Source organism: Heterodontus francisci, chromosome 6 (genome assembly GCF_036365525.1).
Source record: "Heterodontus francisci isolate sHetFra1 chromosome 6, sHetFra1.hap1, whole genome shotgun sequence".
NCBI lineage: Eukaryota > Metazoa > Chordata > Chondrichthyes > Heterodontiformes > Heterodontidae > Heterodontus > Heterodontus francisci.
Window position 1 is genome coordinate 43499201 of NC_090376.1, and position 16548 is coordinate 43515748.

Genomic DNA, 16548 nt, shown 5'->3' on the forward strand with positions numbered 1-16548 from the left:
AGCTGTACTGCAGGAGGACACCTTGGAGGGGTCGTGCAGCGAGGCAATATGGGTGGAGCTCAGGAATAGGAAGGGTGCAGTCACGATGTTGGGGGTTTACTACAGGCCTCCCTATATTGACTGGGACTCACTTAGTGCTAGGGGCTTGGATGGGACAGAAATTGTAAGGAGCATCCAGGAGGACTTCTTGAAACAATATGTAGATAGTCCAACTAGGGATGGGGCCGTACTGGACCTGGTATTGGGGAATGAGCCTGGCCAGGTGGTCGAAGTTTCAGTAGGGGTGCATTTCGGGAACAGTGACCATAATTCTGTAATTTTTCAGGTACTTATGGATGAGGATAAGGGTAGTCTTCGGGTGAAGGTGCTAAATTGGGGGAAGGCTAATTCTAACAATATTAGGCAGGAACTGAAGAATTTAGATTGGGGGCGGCTGTTTGAGGGTAAATCAACATCTGACATGTGGGAGTCTTTCAAACGTCAGTTGATTAGAATCCAGGACCAGCATGTTCCTGTGAGGAAGAAGGATATGTTTGGCAAGTTTCGGGAACATTGGATATCGCGGGATATTGTGAGCCTAGTCAAAAAGAGAAAGGAAGCATTCGTAAGGGCTGGAAGGCTAGGAACAGACGAATCCCTTGAGGAATATAAAGACAGTAGGAAGGAACTTAAGCAAGGAGTTAGGAGGGCTAAAAGGGGTCATGAAAAGTCATTGGCAAACAGGATTAAGGAAAATCCCAAGGCTTTTTATACGTATATAAAGAGCAAGAGGGTAACTAGGGAAAGGGTTGGCCCGCTCAAGGACAGAGAAGGGAATCTACGTGTGGAGCCAGAGGAAATGGGCGAGGTGCTAAATGAGTACTTTGCATCAGTATTTACCAAAGAGAAGGACTTGGTGGATGATGAGCCTAGGGAAGGGAGTGTAGATAGTCTCAGTCATCTCATTATCAAAAAGGAGGAGGTGTTGGGTGTCTTGCAAAGCATTAAAGTAGATAAGTCCCCAGGGCCTGATGGGATCTACCCCAGAATACTGAGTGTGGCAAGGGAAGAAATTGCTGGGGCCTTGATAGAAATCTTTGCATCCTCATTGGCTACAGGTGAGGTCCCAGAGGACTGGAGAATAGCCAATGTTGTTCCTTTGTTTAAGAAGGGTAGCAAGGATAATCCAGGAAATTATAGGCCAGTGAGCCTTACATCAAGTGGTAGGGAAATTATTATAGAGGATTCTTCGGGACAGGATTTACTATCATTTGGAAACAAATGGACTTATTAGCGAGAGGCAGCATGGTTTTGTGAAGGGGAGGTAATGTCTCACTAATTTGATTGAGTTTTTTGAGGAAGTGACAAAGATGATTGATGAAGGAAGGGCAGTGGATGTTATCTATATGGACTTCAGTAAAGCCTTTGACAAGGTCCCTCATGGCAGACTGGTACAAAAGGTGAAGTCACATGGGATCAGAGGTGAGCTGGCAAGATGGATACAGAACTGGCTCAGTCATAGAAGACAGAGGGTAGCAGTGGAAGGGTGCTTTTCTGAATGGAGGGATGTGACTAGTGGTGTTCCGCAGGGATCAGTGCTGGGACCTTTGCTGTTTGTAGTATATAAAAATGATTTGGAGGAAAATGTAGCTGGTCTGATCAGTAAGTTTGCGGACAACACAAAGGTTGGTGGAGTTGCGGATAGTGTTGAGGATTGTCAGAGGAAGCAGCAGGTTATAGATCGGTTGGAGACTTGGGCGGAGAAATGGCAGATGGAGTTTAATCTGGACAAATGTGACGTAATGCATTTTGGAAGGTCTAATGCAGGTGGGAAGTATACAGTAAATGGCAGAACCCTTAGGAGTATTGACAGGCAGAGAGATCTGGGCGTACAGGTCCACAGGTCACTAAAAGTGGCAACGCAGTTGGATAAAGTAGTCAAGAAGGCATACGGCATGCTTGCCTTCATCGGTCGGGGCATAGAGTATAAAAATTGGCAAGTCATGCTGCAGCTGTACAGAACTTTAGTTAGGCCACACCTCGAATATTGCGTGCAATTCTGCTCGCCACACTATCAGAAGGACGTGGAGGCTTTAGAGAGGGTACAGAAGAGGTTTACCAGGATGTTGCCTGGTCTGGAGGGCATTAGCTATGAGGAGAGGTTGGATAAACTCGGATTGTTTTCACTGGAACGACGGAGGTGGAGGGGCGACATGATAGAGGTTTACAAAGTTATAAGTGGAATGGACAGAGTGGATAGTCAGAAGCTTTTTCCCAGGGTGGAAGAGTCAGTTACTAGGGGACATAGGTTTAAGGTGAGAGGAGCAAAGTTTAGAAGGGATGTGCGAGGCAAGTTCTTTACACAGAGGGTGGTGAGTGCCTGGAACTTGTTGCCGGGGGAGGTGGTGGAAGCAGGTACAATAGCGACGTTTAAGAGGCATCTTGACAAATACATGAATAGAATGGGAATAGAGGGATATGGTCCCCGGAAGTGCAGAAGGTTTTAGTTTAGGCAGGCATCAAGATCAGCGCAGGCTTGGAGGGCCGAGTGGCCTGTTCCTGTGCTGTACTGTTCTTTGTTCTTAAACAGAATTGGGCTTGAACTGGTAGCCAGGGTAAAATTGGGACCTGAAGCATGGGTAGAAGGGTGGGTGCGGTGGCTAATAAGAATGGCATTGGTCTTGCCAGCATTCAGCCGGAGGAGATTTTGGCTCATCCAGAACTTGATATTAGATAAGCAACTTGATGCAACAGAGGAAGCAGCAAAGCCGAGTTGGGTTTCATCAGTATACATGTGGAAAATTACGATACTTCTGGATAATTCACGACAGAATATTGAAGAGGAGGGAGCACAAGATACACCTCTGTCTACACTTGTGGTGACAAAGCAAGCAGAAACTGAGGTGAGTCAGATAAAAGCAGAACCAGGAGAGAATAACACAGAAGGCACATTTTGGAGGAGAATGAAGTGATGTTGAAGGCAACACAGACATTGAGGAGGCAGAGTAGAGATAGAGGGAGCCAGGTCCGCAGCCCTCAAAACGTCATTTGTGACTTTGACTCATGGAGTTTCAGTATTGTGGATGAGGTGGAAGTGAGATAAGAGCGACTTTGAACAATTTATGGAGAGAAAGAGATGGGAGAATAGCTGAAAAGCAACAAGATATTTCAGGACTTTGGAAAGGAAGGAGAGACTGGATGGAATTTAGATGGGTTTCTTTCGGAGGAGATAGGGATGGGCACCTGACAGACTAATCATGTTGCTAAGTATTGGAAAGAAGAAGTGAAATTGGGTGGTGAGAAAACAGGTGCAACAAGGTTCAATTTCTTCCCCAATGAGTTCTCAGCCTTGCATATTAGACTTGATAATTGCCCAACTCTAATGGATATTTGGGGGTGAATTTCTACTGTATCTTTTGCAGTAGAGCCGTGAAAACCCCGATAAAATCATGTAAATATCTTTTTTACTGTTTTTGTAAGATTTTGTGACTCTTCCACCAAAGTTATGGTGGATAAGCAAGCATTCCCCCAAGGAAATTCACTCTTAATCTTTCACATAATTGGAGGTTTGGAAACTGGGAATGAATCACTATTAAGTAGGTATTCTGTGTACTGAATACGTGAAAAATCTACAGATTTTTAATAGGGAAACATCTTTAGAATGTGTCTATTAAGAATGGTTTCTTCATTAATTTGTATTAAAATAGTTTTTAAAAACAACCTAAAAATAACCTTGTGTAAAATATTTGTGGCTGCTCTTGTGCATTGAGAATTGTATATAGATTTGTCTAAGTAATATAATTTTTAAAGCAAACATTTAGAGTTCTGATTACCTTCCTCCTGAAAACCCTTTCAATTTTATGTTTGCATAAAAATTTCTAAATAATTGTTCTTGTTAATTAAACCCTAACACTGCATGATTATTTTATCCATGCATGCAGTTTAATCAAGACAGTCTGACAGGGTACATAACTTACTGCTAATTAGTCCAGTGAAAGATGCCATTTAGTTTTGAATGAATCACACTGGTAGTTTTGTTGTAGTCTGTTGAACCCTGAAGGTTACTTCAGTGGAAATGCTTAATGATGCAATGTTTTTCTTTCCAACTACTAACCATTAAGATGATGAGTATTGGCATGAAGACTGTAAAAATCTGTGGGACAAATGTGAAGGTCTACCCGGCATGGAAGGGCTTTCTCATGTTTTGGTTTTCTAGCCTAGATCAGCAGAAATAAAAACTGACTACCTGTCAATCATAATGGACCCAGATGAAGTACCACTCGATGAGCAATGTGAACGCCTACCTTATGATGATAATAAATGGGAATTTCCTCGAGACAGACTGAAACTAGGTACGAGCACAAAAATGTAATGCTAGCTCTGGAATGCTGGGTAATATATACTGGTTGTAAAATTTGCTATCGTCAACTGTAATTTTTTCTTCAATAAATCTATGGTAATAATACCATAATTGCTATTTACATAGGAACAGGTGTAGATCATTCAACCTCTCATTCTTAGAAGATAGCTGATCTGTCCCAAAACTCTAACTACCCACCTTTTCTCCAAATCTCTTGATATCCTTACATAACAAAAGATCTATAGGCCCCATCTCAAAAAATTCTGTTTACTCAGTGTCCAGATCCAATATAAAAGAGAGGTGAGAGCATGCTTGCACTTCTGCGATATCACCCATTTTTGCCTCTGCCTCAGTCCATCTGCTGCTGAAACCCTTGTCAGTGCTTTTGTTACCTCCAAACTCAGCTATTCCGATGCTCTCCTGGCTGGTCTCCAATTGTGAGAGTTTTGGATGAACTCATGTTTATCAGGGAAGATTGAACAGGATGGAGCTATTTTCTGTGTATCATAGAGCTCTTTAAATTATAAAGGGATTTGATTTGGTAGTCGTGGAGAAACTGTTGCCACATGTGGATAAGTCTGGAACAAAGGGGTATAAATATAAAATAGCCACTAATAGATTAAATAAAGAATTTAGGAGGAATTTCTTTACACACAGAGTGCTGAGAAAATGGAACTTCCTGTCATATGGAGTTGTTGAAGCAGATAGCATTGCCACATTTAAGGGGAGGCTTAATGGATACATGAGGGAAAAGGGAATTAAAGGGATATAGGGGCAAGGGGGGAAGAAATAATTAGAGTGGGAGGAGGTTTGTATACAGTATAAACACAGGCTTAGATCAGTTGTCCAGAATGGTCTGTTTCTGTGATGTAGATTCTGTATAATTCTATGTAGCTGGGGCACCCTCTTTACTGGATGAAATTAGTGATCTCTTGCCTGATGGCAAATGCCACTGGTAGCCAGGTGTCAAGACCCATTTCTCTCTCCACCGAGATTCTTTGTCATGAGCTGGGAATTGTAGCTCCAGCATCTTTTCCCTCTTCACATACTGTGCTTGGAAGTCCCAATCCCTTGTTCAGGTTAAATTATGGAGAATTCAGCAAGGCACTACAATTTTCAGAAAACCTTTGGTGGATTGTACTGCAGAGGTCTCTTTGACGTGTCCAGATACCAGAAAGGGGCGGCACAGTGGCGCAGTGGTTAGCACTGCAGCCTCACAGCTCCAGCGACCCGGGTTCAGTTCTGGGTACTGCCTGTGCGGAGTTTGCAAGTTCTCCCTGTGACCGCTTGGGTTTCCACCAGGTACTCTGGTTTCCTCCCACAGCCAAAGACTTGCAGGTTGATAGGTAAATTGGCCATTGTAAATTGCCCCTAGTGGGTGGTAGGAGAATTGTGGGGATGTGATTGGGAATATGGGATTAATGTAGGATTAGTATAAATGGGTGGTTGATGGTCAGCACAGACTCAGTGGGCTGAAGGCCTTGTTTCAGTGCTGTATCTCTCTATGAAAGGGGACTTGAGAATTCCTATGGTCTATTTCACAATATTCCTGGTAGTACCCAATGCCAAATCAAAGATGTTTTTAGTCACTGTTATCAGATTCCAAAACGATGTCATCAATCAAGGATGGAATGGGCACCCCAGATCTGAACCCATGTAAAATTGAATAAAGTCAGATATGTGCCTGAACAGGGCATCAATGAGATGTATAGTACAGGAAAGAACTGTTGACTGACCCTTGATACTGTCTGGACCATTCAAGTACAGAAAAGTGAAGTGCTGTTATCAGCTTCTCAGTTACAAAAAAGGCAATGCCCGTGGTGGAAGAAAGCTGCATGTCAGGTTCCAACAGCTCACATATCTCTGTGATGGTGTTCGGCATAAAACACAGCTTTTTCAGACACTGAGGACTGAATTTTATAAGCCCCCTGACATCGGGAGTTGTTGTGGGGGGACCTAGAATATCCTTCTGGGAGAGGCCTGCCAAGGGCCTTGACGCCGGGAAGGCCCTGCCCCATTTTACTGGTGGCGGCGAGGCCTTGTGGCAGCCTCCCCGCGCACAGCAACGGAGACTTCATTTAAATATGCTAAACAAATTAAAATGAATGAATAATCACTTACCTTGTAGCAACGGCCGTCCCATGCCGATATTCTGGCCGGTTGCCGGAAGTCCCGCGCTTTCAGATCTCCGTTCGGAGATCCAAGGCGGAACACTGTTGGAGAAGGGGGATGAGTAAAGTGTTCTGGGCAGGAGTGGGGGAGTGAGGAAAACTGTTATGGTTGGCTGAGGGGATGGTGGGAATGGATTGAAGATCAACAATTATGAAGTTTGGGGGTGAAAGGTTGGGACTGGCAAAAAAGATTTTTCAGGGGGGCGAGGGAAATAAATATTTTGTACGGTCATTGGGGGCGTGGAAGAGGGGCTTCAATCTTTCATAGACTGTTTCAATGTAATTTGAACGTCCAGGACTCTTTAAAATTTAAATTAACTGTCAGGGCTTGAAGCCCTTTAAAAATGGCGATGGCGCCTTCGCGGTGGTGTTGGGCGCTGTTGCCGGGGATGAAGCGCCTGCCCCCTCAACACCCTAGTCTGCATGGCTCAATCAGGTATGTACTTAAGTGAAGGCAACTATATTTTGAACTGTTTTTCTTGCCAAAAAAAGTATTTCCTTTGGTTCCTTGATGCATTTTAGGACAGGAAGCGTAAGTTATAGGTTAAACTGATAACAGAAGCATATTTCAAAGCTGAGACTCATGGTTGCTCCCTGCATTTTATGAATTTCTGTAAGCTATGTGCCACAGAAGCAATAATAGAATATACTTAAGATGGACAAACTGGAGCCATGACAACAGCATTGGCTTTGGCTTAATTTTTCACCGGCACCAAGAACCAATTGTTCGCTAAACTAGCAGTAAAATCTCTTTTCCTTAGAGGTTAATGAAGTAGCAATAGGCTATTGCACAATTAACCACTTCTACCAGAGATGGGGGAGGCAGTGACATAGTTGTAATGTCACTGGACTAGTAATCCAGATGCCTAGGTTAATGCTCTGGGGACAGAGGTTCAAACCTGAATCCCACCATGGTAGATGGTGGATTGTGAATTCAATTAATAAATCTGGAATTAAAAATGCTAGTCTAATGGTGACCATGAAAATATTGTTGTAAAATCCCATCTGGTTCACTAATGGCCTTTAGGGAAGGGAAGGAAATCTGCCGTCCTTACCTGGTCTGGCCTACATATGACTCCAGACCCACAGCAATTTGGTTGACTCTGAAATGGCCTAGCAAGCCACTCAGTTGTATTAAACTGCTACAAGGTGTAAGAAAAGGAATGAAACCGGACAGACCACCCAACATCGACCTAGGCACTGGAAACCACAATGGAAAATCCAGCCCTATCGACCCTGCAAAGTCATCCTGACTAACATCTGGGAGCTTGTATTAAAATTGGGAGAGCTATCAAGCAACTGCCTGACATAGTCAGGAATCATACCTTACAGATAATGTCCCTGACACCACCATCACCATCCCTAGGTATGCCAAGTCCCATCAGCAGGACAGACCCACCGGAGGTATGGCACAGTGGTATGCAGTTGGGAGGGAGTTGCTCTGGGAGTCCTCAACATTGACTTCGGACTCCATGAAGTCTTATGGCATCAGGTCAAACAAGGGCAAGGAAACCTAGTGTCATAGAATCATAGAAAGTTTAATGCACAGAAAGAGGTCATCATGTCTGTGCCGGCTGAAAAACAATCCACCTATTCTAATCCCACCTTCCAGCATTTGGTCCATAACCCTGCAGCTTACGGCACTTGAGGTGCATATCCAGACTCCTTTTGAATGAGTTGAGGGTCTCTGCCTCAACTAGCCTTTCAGGCAGTGAGTTCCAGACCATCATCATCACCCTCTGGATGAAAAAGTTTTTCCTCATCTTCCCTCTAATTTTACTACCAATTACTTTAAATCTATGCCTCCTCATCACTGACCTCTCTGCTAAGGTGAATAGACCCTTCACCTCCACTTTATTCAGGCCCCTCAAACTTTTGCACATTTCAATCAGATCTCCCCTCAGCCTTCTCTTTTCCAAGGAGAACAATCCCAACCGATCCAATCTTTCCTCATAGCTGCATTTTTCCAGTCCCGGCAACATCCTCGTAAATCTCCTCTGTACCCTCTCGAACACAATTACATCCTTTCTGTAATGAGGTGACCAGAACTGCACACAGTACTCAAGTTGTGGCCTAACCAATGAGTCATACAGTTCCAGCATAACCTCCCTGCTCTTATATCCAATACCTCGGTTAATAAAGGAAAGGATTCCATATGCCTTCTTAACCACCTTATCGATCTGCCCTGCTACCTTCAGGCATCTGTGGACATTCACTCCAAGGTCCCTTACTTCCTCTACACTTCTCAGTATTTTCCTATTAATCATGTATTCCTTTGTCTTGTTTGACCTCCCCAAATGCATCACCTCACACTTCTCTGGGTTGAATTCCATTTGTCACTTTTCTGCCTATCTGATCAGACCATCAATATCTTCCTGCAATCTACAGCAATCCTCCTTGCTATCTACCACAGGGCCAATCTTTGTGTCATCCACAAACTTCTTGATCATGCCCCCTACATTAACGCCAAATCGTTAATATACATCACAAAAAGCAGGGGACCCTGTACTGAGCCCTGCTGAACGCCACTGGAAACAGCCCTCCAGTCGCTATAACAGCCATCAACAATGACCCTTTGTTTCCTGCCACTGAGTCAATTTTGTATCCACCTTGCTGCATTTCCCTGGATCCCATGGGCTTTTATTTTTTTAACCAGTTTTCCATGTGAGACATTGTCAAAAGCCTTGCTAAAATCCATGCAGATCACATCAACTGCACTACCCTCATCTACCTTGTTACTTCTTCAAAAAATTGGATCAAGTTGGTCAAACAAGATCTTCCCTTAATGAATTCATGCTGACGATCCTTGATTAACCTATGCCTTTCTAAGTGACAGTTTATCCTGTCTCTCAGAATTGATTCCAATAATTTGCCCATTACTGAAGTTAGACTGACTGGCCTGTAATTATTCGGTCTAACATGCGCTCCCTTTTTAAACAGAGGTACAACGTTAGCAATTCTCCAATCCTTCGGCACCACACCTGTATCCAATGAGGACTGGAAAATGATGGTCAGACCCTCTGCTATTTCCTCTCTTGCTTCTTTTAGCAGCCTAGGATACATTTCATCTGGCCCTGGTGATTTATCAACTTTCAAGGATGCTAATCCCATTAATATTTCCTCTCTCCCTATGTTTACCACATCCAATACTTCACACTCGTCCTCCTTAACTACAATATCTGCATCATCCCCCTCTTTTGTGAAGACAGACGCAAAGTATTCATTAAGAACCATACCAACATCTTCCGCTCTTACACATATGTTACCTTTTGGTCTTTTGTGAGCCCTACTCTCTCCTTAATTGTACTCCTACTCTTAATGTATTGATAAAACATCTTTGGATTCACCTTGATTTTGCTTGCCAATATTCTTTCATGCCCTCTTTGCTTTCCTAATTTCCTTTTTGATTTCACCCCTCCACTTTCTATACCCCTCTTGGCTTTCTGTATTATTGAGTTCTTGGTGTCGGACATAAGATTTCCTTTTCTACATTATCTTACAATGTAAGCTCCTTGACATCCATGCGGCTCTACATTTAGCTGTCTCACCCTTTTTCTTTTTGGGAACATGTTAAACCTGAACCCCTTGAATCTCCCCTTTGAATGCCTCCCACTGCTCTGACACTGATTTACCTTCAAGTAGCTGTTTCCAGTCCACTTTCGCTAAATCACTCCTCAGTTTAGTAAAACTGGCCTTGCCCCAATTGAGAACTCTAACTCCTGTTCTATCTCTGTCCTTTTCCATAATTATGTTAAAACTGACTGAATTATGATCACTACCACCAAATTGCTCTCCCACTGCCACCCCTTCCACCTGCCCATCTTCATTTCCTAAAACTAAATCTAAAACTGCGTCCTCTCTAGTTAGACTTGCTACATACTGGGCAAAAAAGTTCTCCTGGATGCACCTTAAGAATTCTGCTCCCTCAATTCCTTTCACACTAAAACTATCGCTCATCTATCTTCCTCTGACTGTTAGGAGGTCTATAGTACACTCCCAGCAGTGTGATTACCCCATTTTTGTTCCTTAGCTCAATCCATATGGCCTCATCTGATGAACCTTCCAGCATATCATCCCTCCTCACAGCTGTAATAGTTTCCTTGACCAAAATTGCCACTCCCCCTCCTTTCTTATCCCCCTCCCTATCGCGTCTGAAAACCCTGTAACCAGGAACGTTGAACTGCCATTCCTGTCCCTCCTTAAGCCATGTTTCTGTAATGGCACTGCCACGTGTCTATCTGTGGACTCAGCTCATCTGCTTTATTTGCTACACTCCTTGCATTGAAATAAATACCCTTGAGCACTGCCAAACTCTTTTTTTATTTTCTAACCCTCATTTCCTCTGTCTTCCAGACTCATTCATTAATTTTCCCCCTTCCATTTTAATTTTTGATTTTGTCCCAGCAGAGTCTACCCTGAGGTCCCCATTCCCTTGCCAAAGTTTAAACCCTCCCAAATGCACTAGCAAAACGTTGCACAAGGAACTCAGTCCCGGCTCTGTTCAGGTGCTATCCGTCCTGCCTGTACAGGTCCCATCTCCCCCAGAGCCAGTCCCAATGTCCCAGGAATCTGAAGCCCTCCCTCCTGCACCATTTTTCCAGCCACGCATTCATCTGTCTTATCCTTCTATTTCTAAACTCACTTGCGCATGGCACTGGGAGTGATCCGGAGATTACTACTTTTGAGGTCCTGCTTGCTAATTTCTTACCTAGATCCCTAAATTCTAACTGCAAGACCACATCACTCTTTCTACCTATGTCGGTTCTGATGTGGACCATGACTGCTGGCTGTTCACTCTCCCCCTTCAGGATGCTCTGCAGCCGCTCAGTGACATCTTTGACCCCAGCACCATGGAGGCAACACACCATCCTGGATTCACGTCTGCAGCCACAGAAACACCTGTCTGTACCCCTGACTATTTCACCACCTATCACTATAGCTCTTCCAGTCTTCCCTGTACCCACTGTGCAGCTGAGCCACCAGTGGTGACATGAACTTGGCTCTGGCTGCACTTTCCAGGTGAAACATCATTTTCCTCAGTATTCAGAACTGAATACCTGTTAGAGAGTGAGATGCACTCAGGAATATCCTGAACTACCTGTCTGATTCTTTTGACTATCTGGTGGTCACCTATTCCCTCTCTCCCTACATACTCTTAAGCTGTGGGGTGACCACATCTATAAACGTGCTATCCACGTGGCTCTCATCGCCATGAACGCACCGCTGTGTCGCCAGCTGCTGCTCAAGTTCCAAAACCCGGAGCTCAAGCTGCTTGAATTGACAACACTTCCTGCACAAATGGTTTTCCAGGATACAGGAAGCATCCTGGTGCTCCCACATAGCACAGGAGGTGCACTCCAGAGGTTGAAGCAACCCTGCCATTCCTTTATTGATTAGTTGACCCTTTGCTACTGCTAACAAATAACCTTACCAATACTACAACAGCTTAGAATTATTAATAAAACCTTACTAGTACTGATAAATCCTACTAAAAATCAATACAGTTCACTAGTTAAAATAAACCTTACTCAAAAAACCCCAGCTACTCACGTGTTCCTTATTATTTCGCTATTTACACACGCACCCTAACACTGGTGTACTAACTCAGCTATTTACTGATACTCACTAACAGCAGTTCTCACCAACCAATCGCCTTGCAGCTTTCCTGTGATGTCACTGCTCACTTTGTTTTCAAACTCCGGCGCACCTGGACTCCTCTCCCGGTTGGTAAGTACTCTAGGCCACGATCCTTGGGCTCTATTTATCGGCTCCCTGCTCCGTGTTCTCCCTGCAGGTCCGCTGCTCTCCTGGAAGGTAAGTGCTCTAGGCCGTGATCCTTGGGCTCCATTTATCAGCTCCCCACTCCGTGTTCTCCCCGCACGTCCGCTCCTCTCCTGGAAGGTAAGTACTCTCTCCCGGAAGGTAAGTGCTGCTGCTGATTACCACCTACCGTCTCCCCTCAGCTGATGAATCAGTGCTTCTCCACCAATTGGAAGAAGCACTAAGGGTAGTAAGGACACAGAATGTACTCTGGGTGGGGGACTTCAATGTCCATCACCAAGAGTGGCTCAGTTACACCACTACTGGCTGAGTCCTAAAGGACATAGGCTGCTAGACTAGGCCTGCGGCAGGTGGTGAGAGACCCAACAAGTGGGAGAAAACTACTTGACCTCGTCCTCACCAATCTACCTGTTGCAGATGCATCTGTCCATGACAGTGTTGGTAGGAGTGACGACCGCATGGTGCTTGCAGAGACAAAGTCCCTTCTTCACACTGAGGGAACCCACCATCATGTTGTGTGGCACCACCACCTTGCTAAATGGGATAGATTTCTAACAGATCTAGCAACTCAAAACTGGGCATCCATGAGGCGCTGTGGGCCATCAGCAGCAGCAGAATTGTATTCAACCACAATCTGTAACCTCACAGCCCAGCATATCCCCCGCTCTACCATTGCCATCAAGCTGGGGGACCAACCCTGGTTCAATGAAGAGTGCAAGAGAACATGCCAGGAGCAGGTGTCAGCCTGGTGAAGCTACAACACATGCCAAACAACGGAAGCAGCATGTGATAGACAGAGCTAAGCGATCCCACAACCAACGAATCAGATCTAAGCTCTGTAATCCTGCCACATCCAGTTGTGAATGGTGATGGACAATTAAACAACCAACAGGAGGAGGAGGCTCCACAAATATCTCCATCCTCAACGATGGGGGAGCCCAGCACATCAGTACAAAAGACAAGGCTGAAGCATTTGCATCCATCGTCAGCCAGAAGTGCCGAGTGGATGATCCATCTCAGCCTCCTCCTGAGGACCCCAGCATCACAGTTGTCAGTCTTCAGCCAATCCGATTCACTCCACGTGATATCAAGAAACGGTTGAAGGCACTGGATACTGCAAAGGCTATGGATCCCGACAACATTCCGGCAATTTTACTGAAGACCTGTGCTCCAGAACTTGCCGTGCGCCCTGCCAAGCTGTTCCAGTACAGCTACAACACTGGCATCTACCCAGCAATCTGGAAAATTGCCCAAGTATGTCCTGTACACAAAAAGCAGGACAAATCCAACCTGGCCAATTACCACCACATCAGTCTACTCTCGATCATCAGCAAAGTGATGGAAGGGGTCATTGACAATGCTATCAAGAGGCACTTGCTCAGCAATAACCTGCCACTGACGCTCAGTTTGGGTTCCGCCCCTCAGCCACTCAGCTCCTGACCTCATTACAGCTTTGTCCAAACATGGACAAAGGAACTGAACTACAGAGGTGAGGTGACAGTGACTACCCTTGACATCAAAGCAGCATTTGACCGAGTATGGCATCAAGTAGCCCTAGCAAAACTGGAGTCAATGGAAATCAGGAGGTAAACTCTCCGCTGGTTGGAGTCATATCTAGTGCAAAGGAAGTTGGTTGTGGTTATTGGAGGTCAATCATCTCAGTCCCAGGACATCACTGCAGGAGTTTTTTATTCATGAGATGTGGGCATCGCTGGCTAGGCCAGCATTTATTGCTCATCCCTAATTGCCCTTGAACTAAATGGCCATTACAGAGGGCATTTTAAGAGTCAACCACATTGCTGTGGATCTGGAGTCACATATAGGCCAGACCAGGTAAGGACAGCAGATTTTCTTCCCTACAGGACATTAGTGAACCAGATGGGTTTTTACAACAATCGACAATGGCTTCATGGTCACACTAGACTAGCTTTTTAATTCCAGAGTTATTAATTGAATTCAACTTTTACCATCTGCCGTGGCAGGATTCGAACCCACGTCTCCAGAGCATTAGCCTGGGCCTCTGGGCTACCAATCCAGTGACATTACCACTACGCCATTGCCTCCCCTTAAGTTCCCAGGGTAGTGTCCTAGGCCCAACCATCTTCAGCTGCTTCATCAATGACCTTCCCTCCGTCATCAGGTCAGAGGTGGGGATGTTTGCTGATGATTGCACAATGTTCAGCATCATTCGCGACTCCTCAGATACTGAAGCAGTCAGTGTAGAAATGCAGCAAGACTTGAACAATATCCAGGCTTGGGCGGATAAGTGGCAAGTAACATTTACGCCACACGAGTGCCAGGCAATGACCATCTCCAACAAGACAGAATTTAACCATCTCCCCTTAATGTTCAATGACATTACAATCGCTGAATACCCCACTATCGACAACCTGGGGGTTACCATTGACCAGAAACTGAACCGGACCAGTCACATAACTACTATGGCTATGAGACAGGTCAGAGGCTGGGAATTTTGTGGTGAGTAACTCACCTCCTGTCGCCCCGATGCCTGTCCACCATCTACAAGGCACAAGTCAGGAGTGTGATGGAATACTCTCCACTTGCCTGGATAGGTGCAGCTCCAACACCACTCAAGAAGCTTGACACCATCCAGGACAAAGCAGCCCGCTTGATTGGCACACCATCTACCGCCTTCAACATTCAATCCCTTCACAGTGGCAGCATTGTGTACCATTTACAAGATGCACTGCAGCAACTCACCAAGGCTCCTTCGACAACACCTTCCAAACTCGCGACCTCTACTTTCTAGAAGGACAAGGGCAGCAGATGCATGGGAACACCACCATCTGCAAGTTCCCCTCCAAGCCACACACCATCCTGACTTGGAACTATATCGCTGTTCAAGCAAATAACAGTGTTACTCTACAATACTGACCTTGAACTTTGCCACAAAAGCCAATGGAATTTAAGAATCAAATGTGTGAGGAGTTCTATACTTTCAAAAGTATTTTATACCCCCCTCCTCTTTGTCGAGTTATATTTCAGCAGTTTCCCTTTGCTGCTATTGTGTTAATTTCTTTGCAGATAATTACTTTTAGTATAATTACTGCCACTGGCCTTACCATAGCCAAACGTTTTACAGCAAGATGATAGGAAATCCCTATTTAGAAGTCTGATGAAAGTATTGCTTCATAGTTGTCATTTTCAGATTTCTGGTACAGCTACTATATTTAAAGAGGAAACCAATGCAAAAATCCCTTTGTCAAGTGGCCGGAACACCAGCTTATCTGAATTACTACACTCGTGCTCTGATGTTGATTATTGCATTGTGAATTCTTGAGAGAATGGGAATAATTCTGTTTGAAGTTGTCTATTTTTCTTTGCTTGTCTTGATCAACAGGTAAAGCTCTTGGCCGTGGGGCTTTTGGGAAAGTGGTGGAAGCTTCTGCTTTTGGCATCAATAAGTCAGTCACATGCAAAACTGTTGCCATTAAAATGCTAAAAGGTAATCTGACTCTGAAACAACTGAACTGTGATCACAATTGCAACAGTTTAACAAACCATTTAAAAAAATTTGACAAATGTTGAATCATTTCACTATTGTGTCATGTAAGGAACAAGAGGCCATATTGGTTAAATATTTGAAATTTTGCTGTAAAATACCTTGGCTCCAACATTCTTCCGGTTGCAATCCCAACAGTTATGCCAGGATCGCACATGAGGATGGCCTCAAGCACTGGCCCTGCCTCAGTGCAATCAATGAGTTTTCACCTTATTTACATGGGCCACATGGATACATGGGTGCATCTGCAGTGTCTGCTTACCTCTGTGGGATGATCTTGATATCCATACACCCCATGGTGGGGTGGGGGGGGTGCAGTGGTGGTGGCATGTTTATCAAGTGCTCCCCCACCCACATCCTGAATTTGAAAAACTCTTCAGGCAGTGAGACCACTGGTATGGTCCTGGTGGAGGGTGTTTCACTTTCATCCATTCAGTGTATGGGACTCCACAGATCCCTCCCTGTCCAGTCTGAGGAGGGGTAATTCTCAGTTTAGCGAGACCCCTGGCTTCACTCCCTTACCATCATTTACCTTGTAGGAGGTTGCACCTTTACAAGACAACCAGGAACTTCCCAGAAACTGCCAATCCACCACAGTTACTGTGGAAGACCAGCAGAACCCCTGTGCAATTTTGGGGCCTGTGTGTTTGCCATATGAAGCCTGGTAAGGTAAAGAATGGGGTCTGTAAAATAATAAACATTAGTCTTGTTCTTAATATTGATGATGGCTGCAA

General features: G+C 44.7%; 1 protein-coding gene across 3 annotated transcripts in view; it reads left to right on the forward strand.

Annotated features, from left to right (window-relative positions):
• The window catches only part of flt1 (fms related receptor tyrosine kinase 1), a 306847-nt gene that overhangs the window by 221846 nt on the left and 68453 nt on the right, over positions 1-16548 (forward strand). For 2 of the 3 annotated variants that reach the window (XM_068033545.1, XM_068033547.1), the window contains exons 17-18: positions 4196-4331; positions 15653-15757. In XM_068033545.1, coding sequence (XP_067889646.1) covers positions 4196-4331; positions 15653-15757 — 241 coding nt within the window. The remainder of the gene's footprint in view (positions 1-4195; positions 4332-15652; positions 15758-16548) is intronic. The other variant, XM_068033546.1, reaches the window with a different exon arrangement.